The following is a 16568-nucleotide window of genomic DNA, read 5'->3' on the forward strand; positions in this document are numbered from 1 at the left end:
GAGGGCAGGCTCCATCTCGAAGTCATTAGGCCCCAGCAGGAGCACAGTCCTTGCTTGTCACACTGGGCTGGTTGCTTCCCTAGCCACCAACCCAAAGAAACTGAGTGGCTGTTTTGAAGAGGTAGCCTTTTTTTTAAAAAAAAAAAAAAATTAAAAAACAAAACAAAACACACCCCTTCCTCAGCCCCAGAACACTGAACACACTGCACCTGTATCTACCAAACAGGGAACTCTGGGATACAAGGCATTTTCAGCTTTGTGCCTGCTCTTTTTAAATCTCTCCTCACTTGGCTTCAAGCAGCAGCAGGCACACTCACCCTGGCCCTGCCACACACGGCTTCCTTCTGCAGCCTCAGGGAAGCGTTGGTCAGGGAGAAAGGGCCTTTCCCAAGATGATAGTTTATCAGGTTGGGAACACCTCTCCCCAGATAGACTAGGGTTTGACCCCAGGGCAATGCAGGGTTAGGCAAGTGCTCTATCCCTCCCTGAGCTCTAACCCCGGCTAGCAAAAACACCTTCCCCCCACTTAGCAGGCTGCATCCCTGCTGTCACAGTGCAGAAGCCCTTCTTCAGAGTGGCCGCCAGCATGCCAGTTAGAAGGTTCCCCGTGACACTTACTGTGTGTTTGCGCTAGCCTCCCCAGGCTTTCTGGCCACGCAGGATGGCATCTTTCTGGCTAATGATGCCATGGTTGGAAGCCTTTCAGATTTTAGGTCTCCATTTGGTCTTCAGATGATGCCGTGAGCGGATGGACGGAGGCTTGCTGGGTGATTTCTTAGGGGCTTTACCAATCTCTTCTCTTCACAGTCTATTTAGATAAAGAAAGGGAGGCTCTTCCTTTGCATTTTCTGCTTTCTTGATGGAGAGCTTTAACAGTTATCTTAAAAGGTATCACCATTAGATACAATAGGACTGTAGATCAGAGACGGTGGGAGGTGCTGGGGTGCTATCCCTGTGAGTTAGGCCCCACTTTTTTTACATTTGTCCTCGTAGTTTCTAAACTCACTGTGAACAGATAAGACTCACTTAATTTTCTTTGTAGCTGTTCCTTTGTTTCTTCAGCAGAGTGGCTGAAATGCAGTCCATAGGATTGCTCTATGAAGAAATGATGCCAGTTAAGGAGATAGCTCAGCTGCAAAGCACTTGCCTTGCAAGAAGAGGGACTCGAGTTTGACCCCCAGAACCCACATAAAGAAGCCAGGTGTGGCAAGTCTTTATAACCCAGCTCTGTGGTGGTAGAGGCTGGCCAGCCAGCCTACTCTAGTGGTAAATTCCAGGCCAAGGAGAGAACCTGTCTCAACAAAAAAATGTGGACAGTGTCTGGGGAACAATGGCTGAGGTTGTCTGTCAGCTTCCACACGCACGTGTGTGTGAGTGCATACTCGAGCATGTGTGCGCACACACACACATACACACTCACACATATACACATACAAAATGAGACCAGGGCAGGCTGTCCTCACTGATCCTTCAAGTTGGTAATATCATGTATGTGAATCCTCAGGAAATGGGAATGTTCATATGTGTTACACCCAGCTGGGACTCATTACCCTTCAGCACAATGCTCGGTTTTATTAGTTTCTCCTCTGTTCTTGTAGAGGGAGTTCACTGAGGTGGAGTGGTGCATCCTGGGAGCAGGAAGGGAAATGAAATTAAGTGCCTCGTTATTTTTCCAGGGCTGGGGTAGATACTAGGTTTGTATTCTACATTTTTTTTTAAATGAAACTTTTGGCATATGTGTGTGTTAGATGTAGATGCATACCAATTTCCTTTAAAGCTACCTTTTATCTCCAGTTTGATGGGAGGCTATTCAGGGAAGCTAGGCTCTAGAACTTTGAAAACAAACAGGACTTTCATGTTTTTGAATAGCACATTGTGGCCTGACCGACATCTGGAAGAGATTATTCTCCTGGTAGGCAGAAGAAATCTCATCATCTACTGTCTTCAAAGAACACAGCACCTTGTCCCATTGCTTCTAGAGCTTTGAAATGGAAGTCCTGAGGGTCATGTTGCTGGATCATCTTCTCTCTGTTGTGTATCGGACGTAAATGCATCTAACACTAAAGATTTCTGTGGCTTTTGAAAACAGAGCCAAATGTGGTGGTCTGGGGTTGCCTCTCCTTTCCTCTGAGTCTAGACTGCTCCTTTTCTGGGAATCCTATTTGAGTCTGGCAACATGCTCTTAAGTTTTGATTCATCTGAGACGTGTTTTCTTGTCTGCTCTAAGACCAGGCAGGCACGTGTGTGTCTGGGAGCATAATGTAATTTTTAACAGTAACTTCTTCCCAGTTTGAAAATTACAAAATTAAGTTTATTCATGGCCTTGTCTATTCTTATGGATGGTATAACAAAATATGAACACTTGCATTTACAAACATTTTTTTATCACAGATGTTTCTGTAATAAAAGCATCTCTCCCGGTCTTTTTTCCTCACTTCTGATTCCATTTCTCTCTCGAGCCTAGAGGAAAGTTGCAATTACAGCACTGAGTAGGAAGAACCTTTATCTCAGCAGTTGGTTGAGAGTGAATTGCTTATATTAATATTCAACGCTGAGCTTCAAGTACTTTATAATGTAATTCTCCCATATAGTCACAAAACACCTATTCAAATCAATCAAAATTTGTACTGTTTTCTTATTTTTCACATCCCATTTATGTGTTTTCATATCACCGCACCTACATCCTTGGCAGCTAAGAGTTCAGTTCATAACCTTGTGCTGTATATACCTGCCTCAACTCTGCTTAGTCTCTTTTATTATGGAATACTCAAGGGCTGCACATGGTAACTTCAACCTTATTTCACATTGTCTGTCCTCCCAGGCCTTCCTCTGAAATTTTGGTGAAAGCCTCCATGACCCCCAACTCTTACATTCTACTTGACTGCAAAACCAGGATCACCTGGATGATGCCAAAATCTTCTGCCTACTTGAGCAATGGTCAGATTTGGTGGACCAAAGATAATGGCTTCTTTGATGATTGATGCCTGAGCATCATGTACTTACTTCCCTGGAACAAGACAGTTCTTCTTTCAGTAGAGAATAGTATTTAAGATCCCCCATGCCAAGTGTGCTTCTTGTTGTTGACATAGGATGTCTCCCAGCATTCTCATTGTGCGGACACATTTGTACTTATCCTTGGCTGAGGATGTAGCTCAAGTGGGAGAGCATTTGCTTAGTAAGTGTGAGGACCTGAGTTTTATCCCCAGCACTTCTGTCTCTCCTAATACACCCGTCCTTGGTTCTACTGATACTGATAAACCAGAGTCTACATCTCTCATTTCTTCTCTATTGGTTGTACCCTTGCCTTTCAGGCTTCAGAATGTGCTCATGGCTGCCTTCTTATGGAGCTGTCCTTCTTACCTGTCTCTGCCACCCTGTATTTAGCTTCCCTTGCTTTCTTACAATTAAACAATTTTAAATTACTTGCCATATTATTTCACAAGGCAGGATTTCCCCCTTTAAGTAAAATGTTTTAATTTTTTTATTATTAAGAAGTTTTCTATTCATTTTACATACCAACGACAGATCCTCCTCTCCTCCATCCTCCCGCCCCCAGCCTTCCCCACAACCCATCCCCCATTATTTTTTTTAAATCCATGAGATATCATTTTAAAATGGTGAGACAAATGCTTTCTCTTTGGTGAAGTTAAGGATATATCTAGACATAAAGGGTGGCATTTGCCAGCCGGGCGGTGGTGGCGCACGCCTTTAATCCCAGCACTCAGGAGGCAGAGCCAGGCGGATCTCTGTGAGTTCGAGGCCAGCCTGGGCTACCAAGCGAGTTCCAGGAGAGGCGCAAAGCTACACAGAGAAACGCTGTCTCGAAAAACAAAACAAACAAACAAACAAAAAAAAGGGTGGCATTTGCCTTGTTTTACACTGCAGTCAAGAGGGGCAGTATCCATTACTGACTGAATTTCCTCCTGTCCTCTCGAAATGCTTCCCCACGTTAACCTGCCTTATAGTCTAAGGCAGCCACTTATGACCTTTACAGATTAGTTTGCACTTCCTATACTTTTATAGAATCATACAGTGAATGCTGGGTTTCATGTGACTTCTTTCACTTGGCTTAATTATTGTGAGAATGAGAGGCGGCGGCGTGCGTATCAGCAGCGCATTGGTTTTACTAACCAGCAGTGTGTCGTTGAATTGTGTAGGGTTTGGGTGTCACAGAGAACGCTACTACCTGCATTTGTCCCCAGGGCTTTTGCATAGACACACTTTCTTTTCTCTCAGGTAGGTAACTAGGAGTGAGATGACTGGGTTGGATAGTAAGAGTTTGTTTAACTTGTACAGAAATGGTCCAGTTGTTTCCAGACTCACATTCCTGCAGCACTAGGGGCTGCAGTATTTCATGTACTTGCCAATACTTACTATGGGTGGTCTTTTAAATGGTATCCATTTTAGTACATACTTAGTAGTAGTTCCTTGTGGTTTTAAATTGAATTGTCTCAACTGACCTTCTTATCTCTTATCTGTATAGTATCTTAGGTCAAGTATTCAGATTCTTAAAAACAGGTTTGTTTCTTACTGAATCTTGAGATTTCTTATATATGTTGTATATCAGTCCATTAATATGTGTATATTTTTTGTTTTTATTTTTTTTATTTTTTATCCTTCTTTGTCATTAGCAAAAGAAACTGGTATGTTTATATAAAATCTTTTTTTTTTTCTGGTTTTTCGAGACAGGGTTTCTCTGTGTAGCTTTGTACCTTTCCTAGAACTCTGTAGCCCAGGCTGGCCTTGAACTCACAGAGATCTGCCTGCCTCTGCCTCCTGAGTGCTGGGATTAAAGGCGTGTGCCACCACCACCCAGCTATATAAAATCTTTGTGTCCAATTGAAAGTGGCTTGCAGTTCAGTAATATTTCTAAATTATTTTCCCCTCAGTATTTTAGATTGTATTTTTTCTACTGTGTCACTAGTTTTTTTTTCTGTCATGTCAAGTTTTTTTGTTAATACTGTCCAATGATATATGCATATATGTACATATATAATGTGTCTATACCTGTATGTAAAAGTAAGTTTGTTTTGAGTCTTAATCCTTCCTGTCTCTTGTTAACATTTTGGACATCTAGAACACGACAGTAATGACCTTGAATGTGCTCAGCAAGTCTAACATTTGCATGTCAGTTAGGGTCTTTTAGCTCAGTAGCTTTTCTCCTCATCTTGGTCACGTTTTTCTTGCCTCTTTTTTTATGGCTGATAAATATTGATTGGATACCAGACTCTGAATTCTCCTTCTTTGGATGTTTTGATGCTCTGTGTATTATACCGAGTGGTTTATATGGTCTTTCATGAGTTACATGGTTTTCCAGCTTTGCTGGTGGTACAGAGACTGATTCTCAGGTCTGAGTGAGTGAAGACCGTATACCATTTCATTTTCTCTGTTCAGGTGGCTGTCTCTCTGCTTCTCCCACTTTTCTCACATGCATTCTCTGATCAGTTTTCTTTGATGCCTGAAGGAAAGTACTTTGAATCTCTTGAGCTTTCTTTTTGTTTTCTCTTTTCTCATAGTCAGTTCTTAGAGCTGGAGTTTTTGTTTTGTTTTGTTTTGAGCTTCTTGGAGTGTCAGATCTATTTTCTTAACTCAGTAAGTTCCCTGTGTTCCACCTAGATTTTTTTTGTATAGTAAATCCAAGTAGTGTATAGGGCACTTTAAAAATTCTTTTAAAGGTGTAGGGACTGAATCCAGGGCCTTGTGCATGCTACCCCTGAGCCACACTCCCAGCTTGCCTGGACTCTTGAGTCAGGAAGAAGCTGGGGCTATTATACAGCACATTCTGTCTTCTTTCTACTTCTCTGGGATCATTGTCCTTTGTGTCTAGTGTCCAGTGCTGTGGGATGTTCTGTATGGCAAATGTGTTGCTGATTGGTCAATAAATAAATCACTGATTGGCCAGTGGCTAGGCAGGAAGTATAGGCGGGACAAGGAGGAGAATAAAGCTGAGAAGTGGAAGGCTGAGTCAGAGAGACACTGCCAGCCACCACGATGACAAACAGCATGTGAAGATGCCGGGAAGCCACGAGCCATGTGGCAAGGTATAGATTAATGGAAATGGATTAATTTAAGCTATAAGAACAGTTAGCAAGAAGCCTGCCACAGCCATACAGTTTGTACCAATATAAGTCTCTGTGTTTACTTGGTCGGGTCTGAGTGGCTGTGGGACTGGCAGGTGAGAGAGATTTGTCCTGACTGTGGGCCAGGCAGGAAAACTCTAGCTACAGTCCAGTCTTTGTATTGTCTAATCATCATCATCACCTTCTTCTTATTCACGATCATCATATTCTCATTCATCATCATCATTCCTATTATTCCTATTATTCATATTATTATTATTATTAGGTGAGCTTTTTCATCTGGTCCATGTTATTTCCCTTGAGTACATTCTTTTTTAGCAGAAAAATTAAGTACACAAACCACCTCAGAGAACAAAACTTGTTTAAGTATTACATATTTCTCTGTGTGTTTCCCTATGTAGAAGAAAGATATTTGAACACAGCTTAATTTTATTGGTTAGGTACAACTGGTTTGAATGTAAATATATCTTTAATAACATAGTTGATAATACTATATTACTGGATGTTCAGATCATTTCAACTTTTCTGTCATATGATTTTGTGTTAAGCATTCTCAGAGCTAAATATCTGCATGTAATATTCATTCCAGTATACTATAGAGTCACATAGCTTCAGACTCAAAATAGTATTAGGATTCTGATATATACCATGTATACACATGCCTGTCCATAATGGATTCCAGAAGAAGGGTTAACAGTTAGTTGCATCCACACTAGGTGTATTTTTAAGTGGCTGTTCACAAATCTACCAGACAAGTATCTTTTAAGCATGACTTTTTTATGTTGAGGTATACTTGTTTAAAACACTTTTATTTTTTGTTATTGTTGTTCTAAACACTCAGAATTGATTTTGATGTATTCTTCCAAAGATGGTTGAATGTCAGCTCCTTTGAATCTTAGATGATGGATAATGCCATTGTCAACAGAATCCTCCACCACTGAGAAACTGTTGTGGGGCTGAATCACTCTTACTGACACAGCCACAGACTTCTATATTATGATTATTGGTCCTCGCCCCAACTTGCCCTGACTTCTTCCTCTTGTCCCTTCCCCCCACTTCCCCCAATCTGTTTATATACTCATATTCCTTAATTTAGACCACGTGAGAACTACTTCTGATATTAGAAGTACCTGTGTGTTCTTAGGTGGAAGCATCTTCCATGACCCACCCATCAGTTGTTGGAATTTGAGCTTGTCTGGGATATGCATATGGAGTTTGTCATTCTCAGCAGGCTTTGAACTGAAAGCACCCCAGCTCAGTGGCTCCCTTCCTAACAGCCTACAAATGGAAACACACCCACAGTCTCCTGTCCCTAAAGGCAGAGGTCCTAATATCATCCATCCCTGTACTGTTCTGGGTCCGTGTACGGACACTCACTAAGATGAAGGGTTTGGACATTGTGCCTTTGGGTGATGAGAAGACACAGTGTTGTGGTAAGTCTGCCTCTTGCCCAAAAAAGGAATTAGACCAAGGAGAGTTCTCCAGAGAACACCGCCAGACTGTGCTGCGTCTTTCCCAGAACCCGCGACCTATTTATCCCTTCATTTGTAAGTTACGCCATTAAATAAATCTCCCTTTTAACTATGTGGAGTAGCCTTAATAATTTCACCAATACCTACTTTTCAAGATCATCTCAGGTTTCATTCCTTCCATTCCTCCTCAAGACACAGGTCCCACCTTTCTTGAGCTCTGTCATGACACTTACTTGAGTTCATTTTCCCTTACCTCAGAAATTCACAGTTCTGGCTCATTCCTGACAATGTTTCCAAGTAGAGATTCTCCAACTTTTCTAAGCATAATAAAACACACTAGTTTGAGTCTGAGACTATGTATTTGGACAGTGCATCCTTCTCTATTGTAGTGACCATAGATTTGGGGCCACTTCATAATTATGTTTTATATTCCACAGCATTTTCCCCCCACTGGGAACGTGTCTGAAATGGCAAATTTATGCCTGTCCATCCAGTTTTTAAATCAAGATAATAAGTTTATTAATGCAGTTTTATCTTGTTTCTTCAGTTTGTAAGCTAGCTTATGCACCCGCCCCCCTCTCTTTTGAGCTAGCCTCAAACTTGTGATCCTCCTGCTTCAGCCTCCCAAGTGCAGGAGTTTTTCTTCCTCTTCTTTAAAGTTCTAGTGCCATCGTTGGAGCCCCACACTCGTGACCTCATCATCTGGCTCCACTTCCAAGAACCATTGATGTAAATGGTGAACATGGAGACTGAATCTCCAATGCATAAACTCAATTTTTTTTTAGATTTTTTTTATTTTGTTTAATTGGTGTGAGCATTTTACTTGCATGTATGTCCGTGTACCACATGTGTTCCTGGTGCCCGAGAAGGTTAGAAGGAGGTACTATGTCCCCTAGAACTATAGCTATGGATGGTTGTGAGCTTCTGTGTGGGTGTAAGTGCTGGGAACCAAACCTGGGACCTTTGCAAGAGCAATACATGCTCTTAACTATTGAGTAACCTCTCCAGCCTCGACACACAAACTTTAAAAGGTCACATCAAACCATAGCATACGGCCAGTTTCCAGAACGCTTTCCATATTATGAAATTGTAATTCTATGCTCATTAAACATTACCCTTTGGCCCATTCTTTCTTCTGGTTATCTGGCAACACAGTATGTGACCAGCTTATTTACTTTAGCAAAATGTCACTGAGGTACACCTTCATTGGTGCCTATGTCAGGGCTTGTTTCCTTTTTAATCCATAATAATATCTCATTGTACGTACCAACCAGTTTATTTATGTGTGTGTATCCATTACTGGACACTTGAGTTTCTTCTCTCTCTAAGCCACTCTATCTATGCTGTATGAACACAAGTATGTGATTAGCTCCTAAAGATCCCATCTTAATTATTTCAGAAATGTGTTCAAAGTGGGATTGCTGGCTCATATTTTGAGTTTTCTGAGACTCCTCCATACTGCTTCTGTGTTGACTGCAGCATTTTACATTCCTGCCAACTTCATACAAGGGTTCCAATCTTTTACATCCCCAACGTGACCCTGCACTGTAGTTTTGCTTTGAGTCTTCCTAGTAGTCAGTGCTGTGGAGTTTCACTTTGGCTGTTTTCTGTCCACCTACACAGGTCCTTTAAGGAAGTAGTTACTCTGCCCCTCCGCCCATCCTTATCACATTGCTTGTTCTTGAACTCAGAAAATGACTTTCCTTGATAAATCGTCGCTGTTCCATTTGTTTTCCTCAAGTGTGCTGGTTATCCCTATTTGAATATCTTCTATCCTCTGAGCCACAATTTCTAACCAATATGACATTCTATTACCATAAACACTTGTGCTTTTCCTCCTGAAATGGCCTTCCATGGTATCACCTTGTATTTCTGCATTGACACTTACCTTTTATGGATGGTTCTAAAGTTTTGGACTTTGGGTCATGTTCTTTGCATTTCATTTTTGAAAAATTGGATCAGTAAAGTGTTAGCCCCATGAAGCTTGCTAAGGAAACTGAGCCTTTTTTCTCCCTTTTCCCTGTTGTTCCAGTGTGTGTTAGTCTTTTTTTTCATTTGGGTCAGTATTCATACCCATCTATTGTCACACTGGGGGTTGAATTTGAGGCTTTGAACCTGTGGACTGGCACATGATAGGCAAGTGCTCTATGGCTTAGGTGTATCTCCAGTCCTTGGTGATGGACTGGAAATGTGAAATTGTGAAAATGTGTGGATCCTTTTCTGGAAAAAAAGTTTTGGGTCTGTTTTAAGTTCGTCATCTTTTTAATGCCGAGTTAGTTTTCTACATATGAACTCTTCATGTAATACCAGGCTCTCTTAGTGTTAGAAACCTGCTCTCAGTGTGTCCAGATGGACAGCTGGTCTACCAAGGATACCTTCTCAACCCCTGTGTGCATCACCCAGGGATTGCTCTTCACAGTTAATGTCCTTTGGGTATCTCTGTGTTGGCACTTACTGTCCTTGCTGTCACCTCCCATTTCCTCCCTTTCCTTTCTGTCTCTAGAACCACATCCTCCGGAAGGATCCGTCTGTTAATTACTTCCCTCATCATTCATTGTTCCGCTGTCTTATTGCATCTAGGGATCTTATTTAATCGTCCAAAGGCGCTTGGATTCCCACCTATTGGTTTATGAGTTCCCCTGCCCCTTTCTGAGGTCTTTCAGGATTTTTAATTCAATTGCATGTTGCTATTGCAGCCTTTGCAGTGTTAGTTTCTGCAGTTCTGGGCTCCAGTCCCACTGTGGCATGCATGCTCAACGTGCACTCTACCACTAAGCTGCAGCCTTTGTAGCCCTTCCCGGATCTCTTAAACCTCTGATTAATGCGATCCTATCCAAGTCCACTGAGGTGGGCAGGTTCTTGTGGGCCTTTTCACTCTACAAAAATGACGTTCCGTTTTAGGGACTGTTTTGAGGTCTTTCCCCCCTTCTCTTTCTTTCTTGAACCCAGGGCCATGTGTATGCTAATCAAGTACTCTGACACTGATCTACATCCCAGGAATTATAGATCCTCCATTTTCCACTTTTTATCTTGTCTTGAGACAGGGTCTCCTTAAGTTGCCCAGGCTGCCCTTTGTCTTGCAGCCCTCCTGCCCTGGTTTGCATTCATTTACTCCTTTATTCTTCTATTTATCTCTTAGGGTTTCTACTCTCATTCTCTATTCCTTTGCTCTCTTCTCCCATTTTATTCAAAAATTCTGTCCAGCTTTCTTCCGTTCACATTCTAATCCTTTTAAACTTGGAATTATTGCTTTTAAAGCATCCTGTTTTTGTTCTGGCGAGCGCAGTATCTCCTTCTGAGACTTACTGTTGTTAGGTCTTTTCCTTCTGATCAGAGATTCTGGAGGACAAGCCTTTCTGTCTCAGGCTTGGGGGAGGTAAGTCTGGTGGCAGATGCTGTCTTGTTCTGGTCAGGAACAGATGGGGACAGACACTAAGACAAGCTGGCTGGCCTGTGCCTCATCTCCTTGATGCTCTAGGTCTTGAGTCCAGAAATTTTCTACTGAGTTTCTGCCAGACTGTCAAGCTTGTTACAGAACAATACACAGATATAAAGTCTGAATTTTTTTTTCCCTATTTCATCTCAAGTGTGTATCTGTGTAACAGTTTTCTAAAAATTGGGACATAATTTTATACCTTCCTGGTTTCAGAAATGATGATGATCATTTCTTTCTTTCATGTAAAAATAGATTTCTTTTATACAGAATCTCGTGTAATCCAGGCTAACACCAAACTTGCCATTAGCTGAGAATGACCTTGAACTTTTGATCCTCCTGTCTGTACCTCCTGAGCTCGGGATTATGGGCATGTGGCATCATTTACAGCTTTCTTCCTACTAGGACTTGTGTTTGCCTGTCCTGTGCAGGGGTGAGAGCCTTTAAATATAGGTTTTCCCATCTTAAAGATCTGGTTTGTCTTCTCTTCACTGTTTATTTTCTATTTCCTTGACTGCCTTTGTTTAAGTTCACAATCCAGACTTACCTTTCTTTGTTCCTTTGGTTAATATAAATGCTTTTCTGACCTTGTTTTTCTATCATGGTGACATGCTCTGTGTTCAAAGATGCAACCACAGTGTCCTCAGGAATCTTACTGACATGAACTAGAAGTTTCTCCTTTAAGAAGTATACTTGCTGCTTAAGTAAGTATCGGCTCTAATTCTGGAACCCCTTTACTTGAAACTCTAACAGCGTGTCTTATGGGCCTGGTGCATTTGAATGTTTCCCTGTTGCTTAATCTCGGCGAGAGAAGCTGGTGTCTACTCACAGTTCTTCTTTTCTCCCCATCCCCCTCTCTTTGCCGGGGATCTACCCTGTGTTTTTTCAAGAGACTTGTATGAGTCACTACTTGACCGAAATCCAGTATAAGGAAAAAGGTTAGGCTTGTAGTAGATTAATTTGCCAATTAGAGGTTTATCTCCCTGTGAGGCCTGGGGAGGGAGCCAGCTTCAGTTCAAGCAGTCAGATGGAAGTCTGCTTCCAGCTAGAGTTTTTCTTTTAGGTATTTGGCGTGGCATTCACTAATCCGTGTTGCCATTGTCATTTGGCGTGGCTGGCCCCCTCAGCGGCCAGCTAGTGGTATTCTTTTCTCACAGTTTGCTGGTGAAATCTTCATAGTTGATGTAAATCAGGAGTTAGCGTGGCCAGAGTTGACTTGCTTTGTTGGCCTCCGGAGTCAAAGGCTCTCTTGAAAGAGCTAGTGTGTTTCAGATGCACCCCAGCTCTCCCAGGCCTGGTGCCCTCCCACTGCTGGACACACTCTCAGGTCTGCAGGATTCTCATTTGCTTATGTTCCGTACCTGCACTTGGAACCAGCAGTTTCCCATGAAGAGGGTGTTATGTCTTAGATCATTGTGGACCGTCCATATCTGTTCTCTCCAGCACATGTTTTTGGAGGTATAAGCAGTTTCTAGGGCTTTCTACCATCATCAATCAATCTGGTAATCTATCACGAGGAATGAGCCTGTGTATATTTCTTATTGGAAAACTTTAGCTTTCCCCTAAAATGATATTTAGCTGCTCATGATCCTTGAGACTCCATTTCAATTTGTATAATTTTTCTATTCTTTGGATGAGAGTCTATATACAGTTTTCCATTTTGCTTTCTTATATCAGAAGTAGCTTCCATGTCATTCCTTACTGTTTATATTCATAATCCTTTTTTAAATTAAAAAAACTTATTTTGTGTGTGTGGTGCATAGGTGAATATGTGTTCATGTGTGTCAACATGTATTTGCATGAGTGTGGTAGCCAGGGGTTAACTTTGTGTTGGCTTCTGGAGACCAGATATCTTTCTCAGTGGCTTAACACCTCATTTCTTTGTAGGCGGAGTTTTCCTGTGCCAGTGGCTACTCCTAAATAATCACTCAGAAACTTAATATTAATTGTAAATGCTCAGTGGATAGCTCAGGCTTATTACTGACTAGCTCTTACAATGTAAATTAACCCATTTTTATTAATCTATGTATTGTCACATGGCTCATGGCTTTACATGTCCTCCAGCATGTCTTGCACCCTCTGTGTTTCCTGGCAACTCTAGACTCCACCCTTCTTCCCCCCAGCATTCTCAGTTTGGCTCTCTTGCCTAACTTTATTCTCTTCAGCTATTGGCCAGTCAGCTTCTTTATTAAACCAATCACAGCAACATATATTGACACAGTATAAAGGAATATTCCACATTTCTTCAGATGAGGAGCTCAACCATTTAGCTAGATTGTTTGAACAGTGAACCCAGGGATCCTCCCATCTCTTCCTCCCCAGAACTGGGATCATAGGATTCCTCCCCCAGTTCTCTCTTCCTATGTGTCTATATGTATGGGTACACGTGCCTATGCTTGTGGGGGTCAGAGAATAATCTTGGGTATCATCCTTGGGAATGGTGTGTACCTCATTTGAGACAGGGTCTCTCATTGATCTGGCAGTCACTGATTAGGCTGGACAGTCTGTGAACCCCAGAGACCCGCCTGTCTGTACCTCCCTAGTGCTGGGCTTACAGACCCGTGCTAGCACACCTTGAGTTTTGTGTGGGTCCTGGGGCTCAAACTCATGTCCTCATACTTGCGAGGTAACCACTTTACTAAATGAGCTATCTGCCCAGTCCTCCAGGACCCTTCCAGTTGGAAGGTTGGCCTGTGGAAAGAACCTGGGCCCTGGCATCAGGCTGGTCCTGGTTCAGGTCTTAGAGCTTGCCTGGCTTTGTGGCTGTGGCTGGGTCAGGTAACGTTTTGAAGTCTCAGAAGTCTCCCTTGTGACATGAGCTAACAGCATCCAACCGAGACCCTGTAGAGTGACTGCTACTGAGCTTGGCATGCAGAGGGCTTTCCTTAGTTCCTGGCCCCTCTCCTTTCTCTCTTGTTAGGAATATGACATATGGCAGCTTGGTTTCGGAGGATATATCCTTTTATTGTTACAGGCTAGGTGCTTGTGTTCCCCTCTGGACAGTCTTTGTATTGTAGCAATGAAAGTTATCTAGAGCTAAAACGAAATGGATCTCAATATGCAGGATGAGTCTTTTAGACTCCCATTTACTGGCTTTTTGTTGTTATCATGCTCTTTTTTGTCTTCATTTGTGAATACGGAAAGATGATATGAATTATAAATGCATAAGGAAAATAGAGAAGTGAAAGTAGGGGTGAGCACAGGGTCATGTGTGAGTATAAAACTGCACTGTGGGGTTCTATGATTTTCCTAGGGTAGAATCCACTCTCTAGAGGTTGTTGTAAAGAAAGCCATTACCCTTTCCCCTGGGCATTCCATTTAAATTATCAGTGTTCCTTTCTTCCTCCTAAAAGTAGAGCTGAGGAGGATATCAGCATTGGCTCAGGGTAGCTGTGGGATCCCATGCTGATGTTGGGCCAAGAAAGCTCTCAAAGCTTGCTTGCTGTGCGTTTGTTCGTAAAGCGAGTACCCTGTGTTTAAAACAAGTAAAATCTGATGTGATTCAAACTACTGTGTGAAGGCCTGATACTTGTGCAAGAATAAAAATGAAATCTTGCAAGCCATAGGAGCTGCTGTGTGGCCAGGGCATTTCTTACAGAGGCTCAGCAGCTTGGAGCTAGTAGTTCAGCACACTGTGGGATCAAAGGACTGGGATTAACTGTCCAGCTTCACTGTTCCTACTGCGCAAGGCTCATCATTGGACCCTTGGATTGTGACTTTTATTATTAGGGAAACTGTCATTCTCCAAGAGTTGAACAGTATTCAGGCATCTCCTGCACACTGGTGAAATTAGAAAATATATTTGCAGTAGGGGCTGCCTCAGTCTTATATGTTCCTAGTTTCCTGTAGGTGCTCAGTAAATCCATCTGTCCTCCCCGCTCCCCTTCCCTCTCTCCTCTCCCTCCCGCCCCTCCCCTTCTGTCAGTTTCCCCTTTTCCCTTCTCCAGCTCCCTTCTCTCCTTCTCTTATTCCCTCTCCTTCTCCTCTCTCTTCCTCTCCCCCATCTCTCTTCTCTCTTTCTTTTCTTCCCTTTATCTTTTCATCACTGGGTTCTTACTATATAGTCCAGGTTAGCACAGAATCTTCCTGCTTCTGCCTCCTGAGTGTTGAGATTAGAGAGTGCCTTCCTTGATAAATCTCTTTTGAGGGATTGCTAGGTGAGATAAAAGCTACTGGAAATGCAATGTTTACTTAGAAGAAGGGGATGTTTGTAACTTCTTCAGGTGAAAATTTTCCCTTTATGGACTAAATTGCAATGCTCATGTGATCATGGCTGATAACCCCCTCCCCCTATATTTTTGAGACAGGGCCTCACTGTGTAACTCTAGCTGGCCTGGAACCCACTTTGTAGACCAGGATGGCCTTGAACTCACAAATATCTGCTTGCCTCTGCCTCTTGAGTACTGGGATTAAAGGTGTGGGACACCACCCCTGGCCAGTCTTTGGACAGGATCAAGGTCCTAGCTTACTGCTGGGACTTAAGCATTTTTCCAGTTTTCTTAGTGAACATATACATGAGAAAAAGCATGCGTTTTACTTTATGGTTGTTTAGCACCCTCTCCTTGAGAATGTCAAAGGATTTTAGGGATCCCCTTTCCCTTACCTGGAGGCAGGCAGTCTGATTTATGGAGCACCCCACCTCCCTGAGTTCCTGATCCCTTTTGTCACTTACTCACGTGATGCTGGGGTACTTGGCCTTAAATCTTTAAAATGTTCACCATGTTCTTTGAAGAAATGTAAATATGGAATCTCATCCCTCTCTTAAGTCTTAACAAAAACGTACAATTCTCTAGACTCCCTTCTCCAAGCCTCAGGGTTGCTTTTGGTTTTGTTTCCACAAAAGGGTAGGGAGGGCTAAGGCTCAACTGTAGTTCTCTTCTAGCTGCCTGGTGGTGGAGCTTCTCTTCACCCTTTGTATATAGATGGTCAGATCTCAAATGTAGGGTTTAAGAAAGCATTATTTAATGACAAGGTGGCTTCTCCTCTTGGTGCAATCTTCCTGTGTCCCCAACTTGTTGCTGTCTCCCCAGAGCATCTAGTGTGAGCAGGTGGCAAGGGAGTCATGGCTTTTGATGGTAGGTCTACCTCAGCAGGCCCCTGTGTTCATTCAGCTAATGGTTCTCGGGAGGGATTTTTGCCTCTAGATCTAGCCGGTGACTCTTCCCTGGCCCATGTAAGTCCCCTCCTACTCATTCTGGGCTTCCTTATGTTTTTTGCAGGCTTACAGTTCCTCCTAGCATGACCGAGATCTGATCGGCCAACCCAAGCATTGTCTCTTGTACCTGGCATTACAGTGCTGGGGCCATTTCATTACTCCAGACTACAGCGCTGTCATGGCGGCTGCCTCTACTTCCAGCCCTGTAATTTCACAGCTCCAGGTAAGTGATGTGACTGGGTAGATTTTTGTTGTTGTTGTTAATCATAGCTTTGTGCAATAGTTAAACTGAGTTTTAAGGAAGTATGCCTTACTCTGGGTCAAACCCACCTCTCATTGTCACTTGGTGGGTACTTAGATGGGGTGCTTTGGAGAGATGCTGTGTGGTTGAGGAAGCAGCTGGAAGAATGAACTGGCCTCTGTCCATG

General features: G+C 42.7%; 1 protein-coding gene across 7 annotated transcripts in view; it reads left to right on the plus strand.

Annotated features, from left to right (window-relative positions):
* Lpar1 (lysophosphatidic acid receptor 1) overlaps window positions 1-16568 on the plus strand; it is a 125981-nt gene that overhangs the window by 35465 nt on the left and 73948 nt on the right. For all 7 annotated transcript variants that reach the window (XM_052717136.1, XM_052717137.1, XM_052717133.1 and 4 more), the window contains one exon: window positions 16205-16363. In XM_052717136.1, the coding sequence (XP_052573096.1) occupies window positions 16319-16363 (45 nt within the window). In that variant the 5' untranslated portion in view covers window positions 16205-16318. The remainder of the gene's footprint in view (window positions 1-16204; window positions 16364-16568) is intronic.

This window comes from Peromyscus californicus, unplaced genomic scaffold (assembly GCF_007827085.1).
Source record: "Peromyscus californicus insignis strain IS unplaced genomic scaffold, ASM782708v3 Scaffold_5__1_contigs__length_169319896, whole genome shotgun sequence".
In the NCBI taxonomy this organism is placed as follows: Eukaryota; Metazoa; Chordata; class Mammalia; order Rodentia; family Cricetidae; genus Peromyscus; species Peromyscus californicus.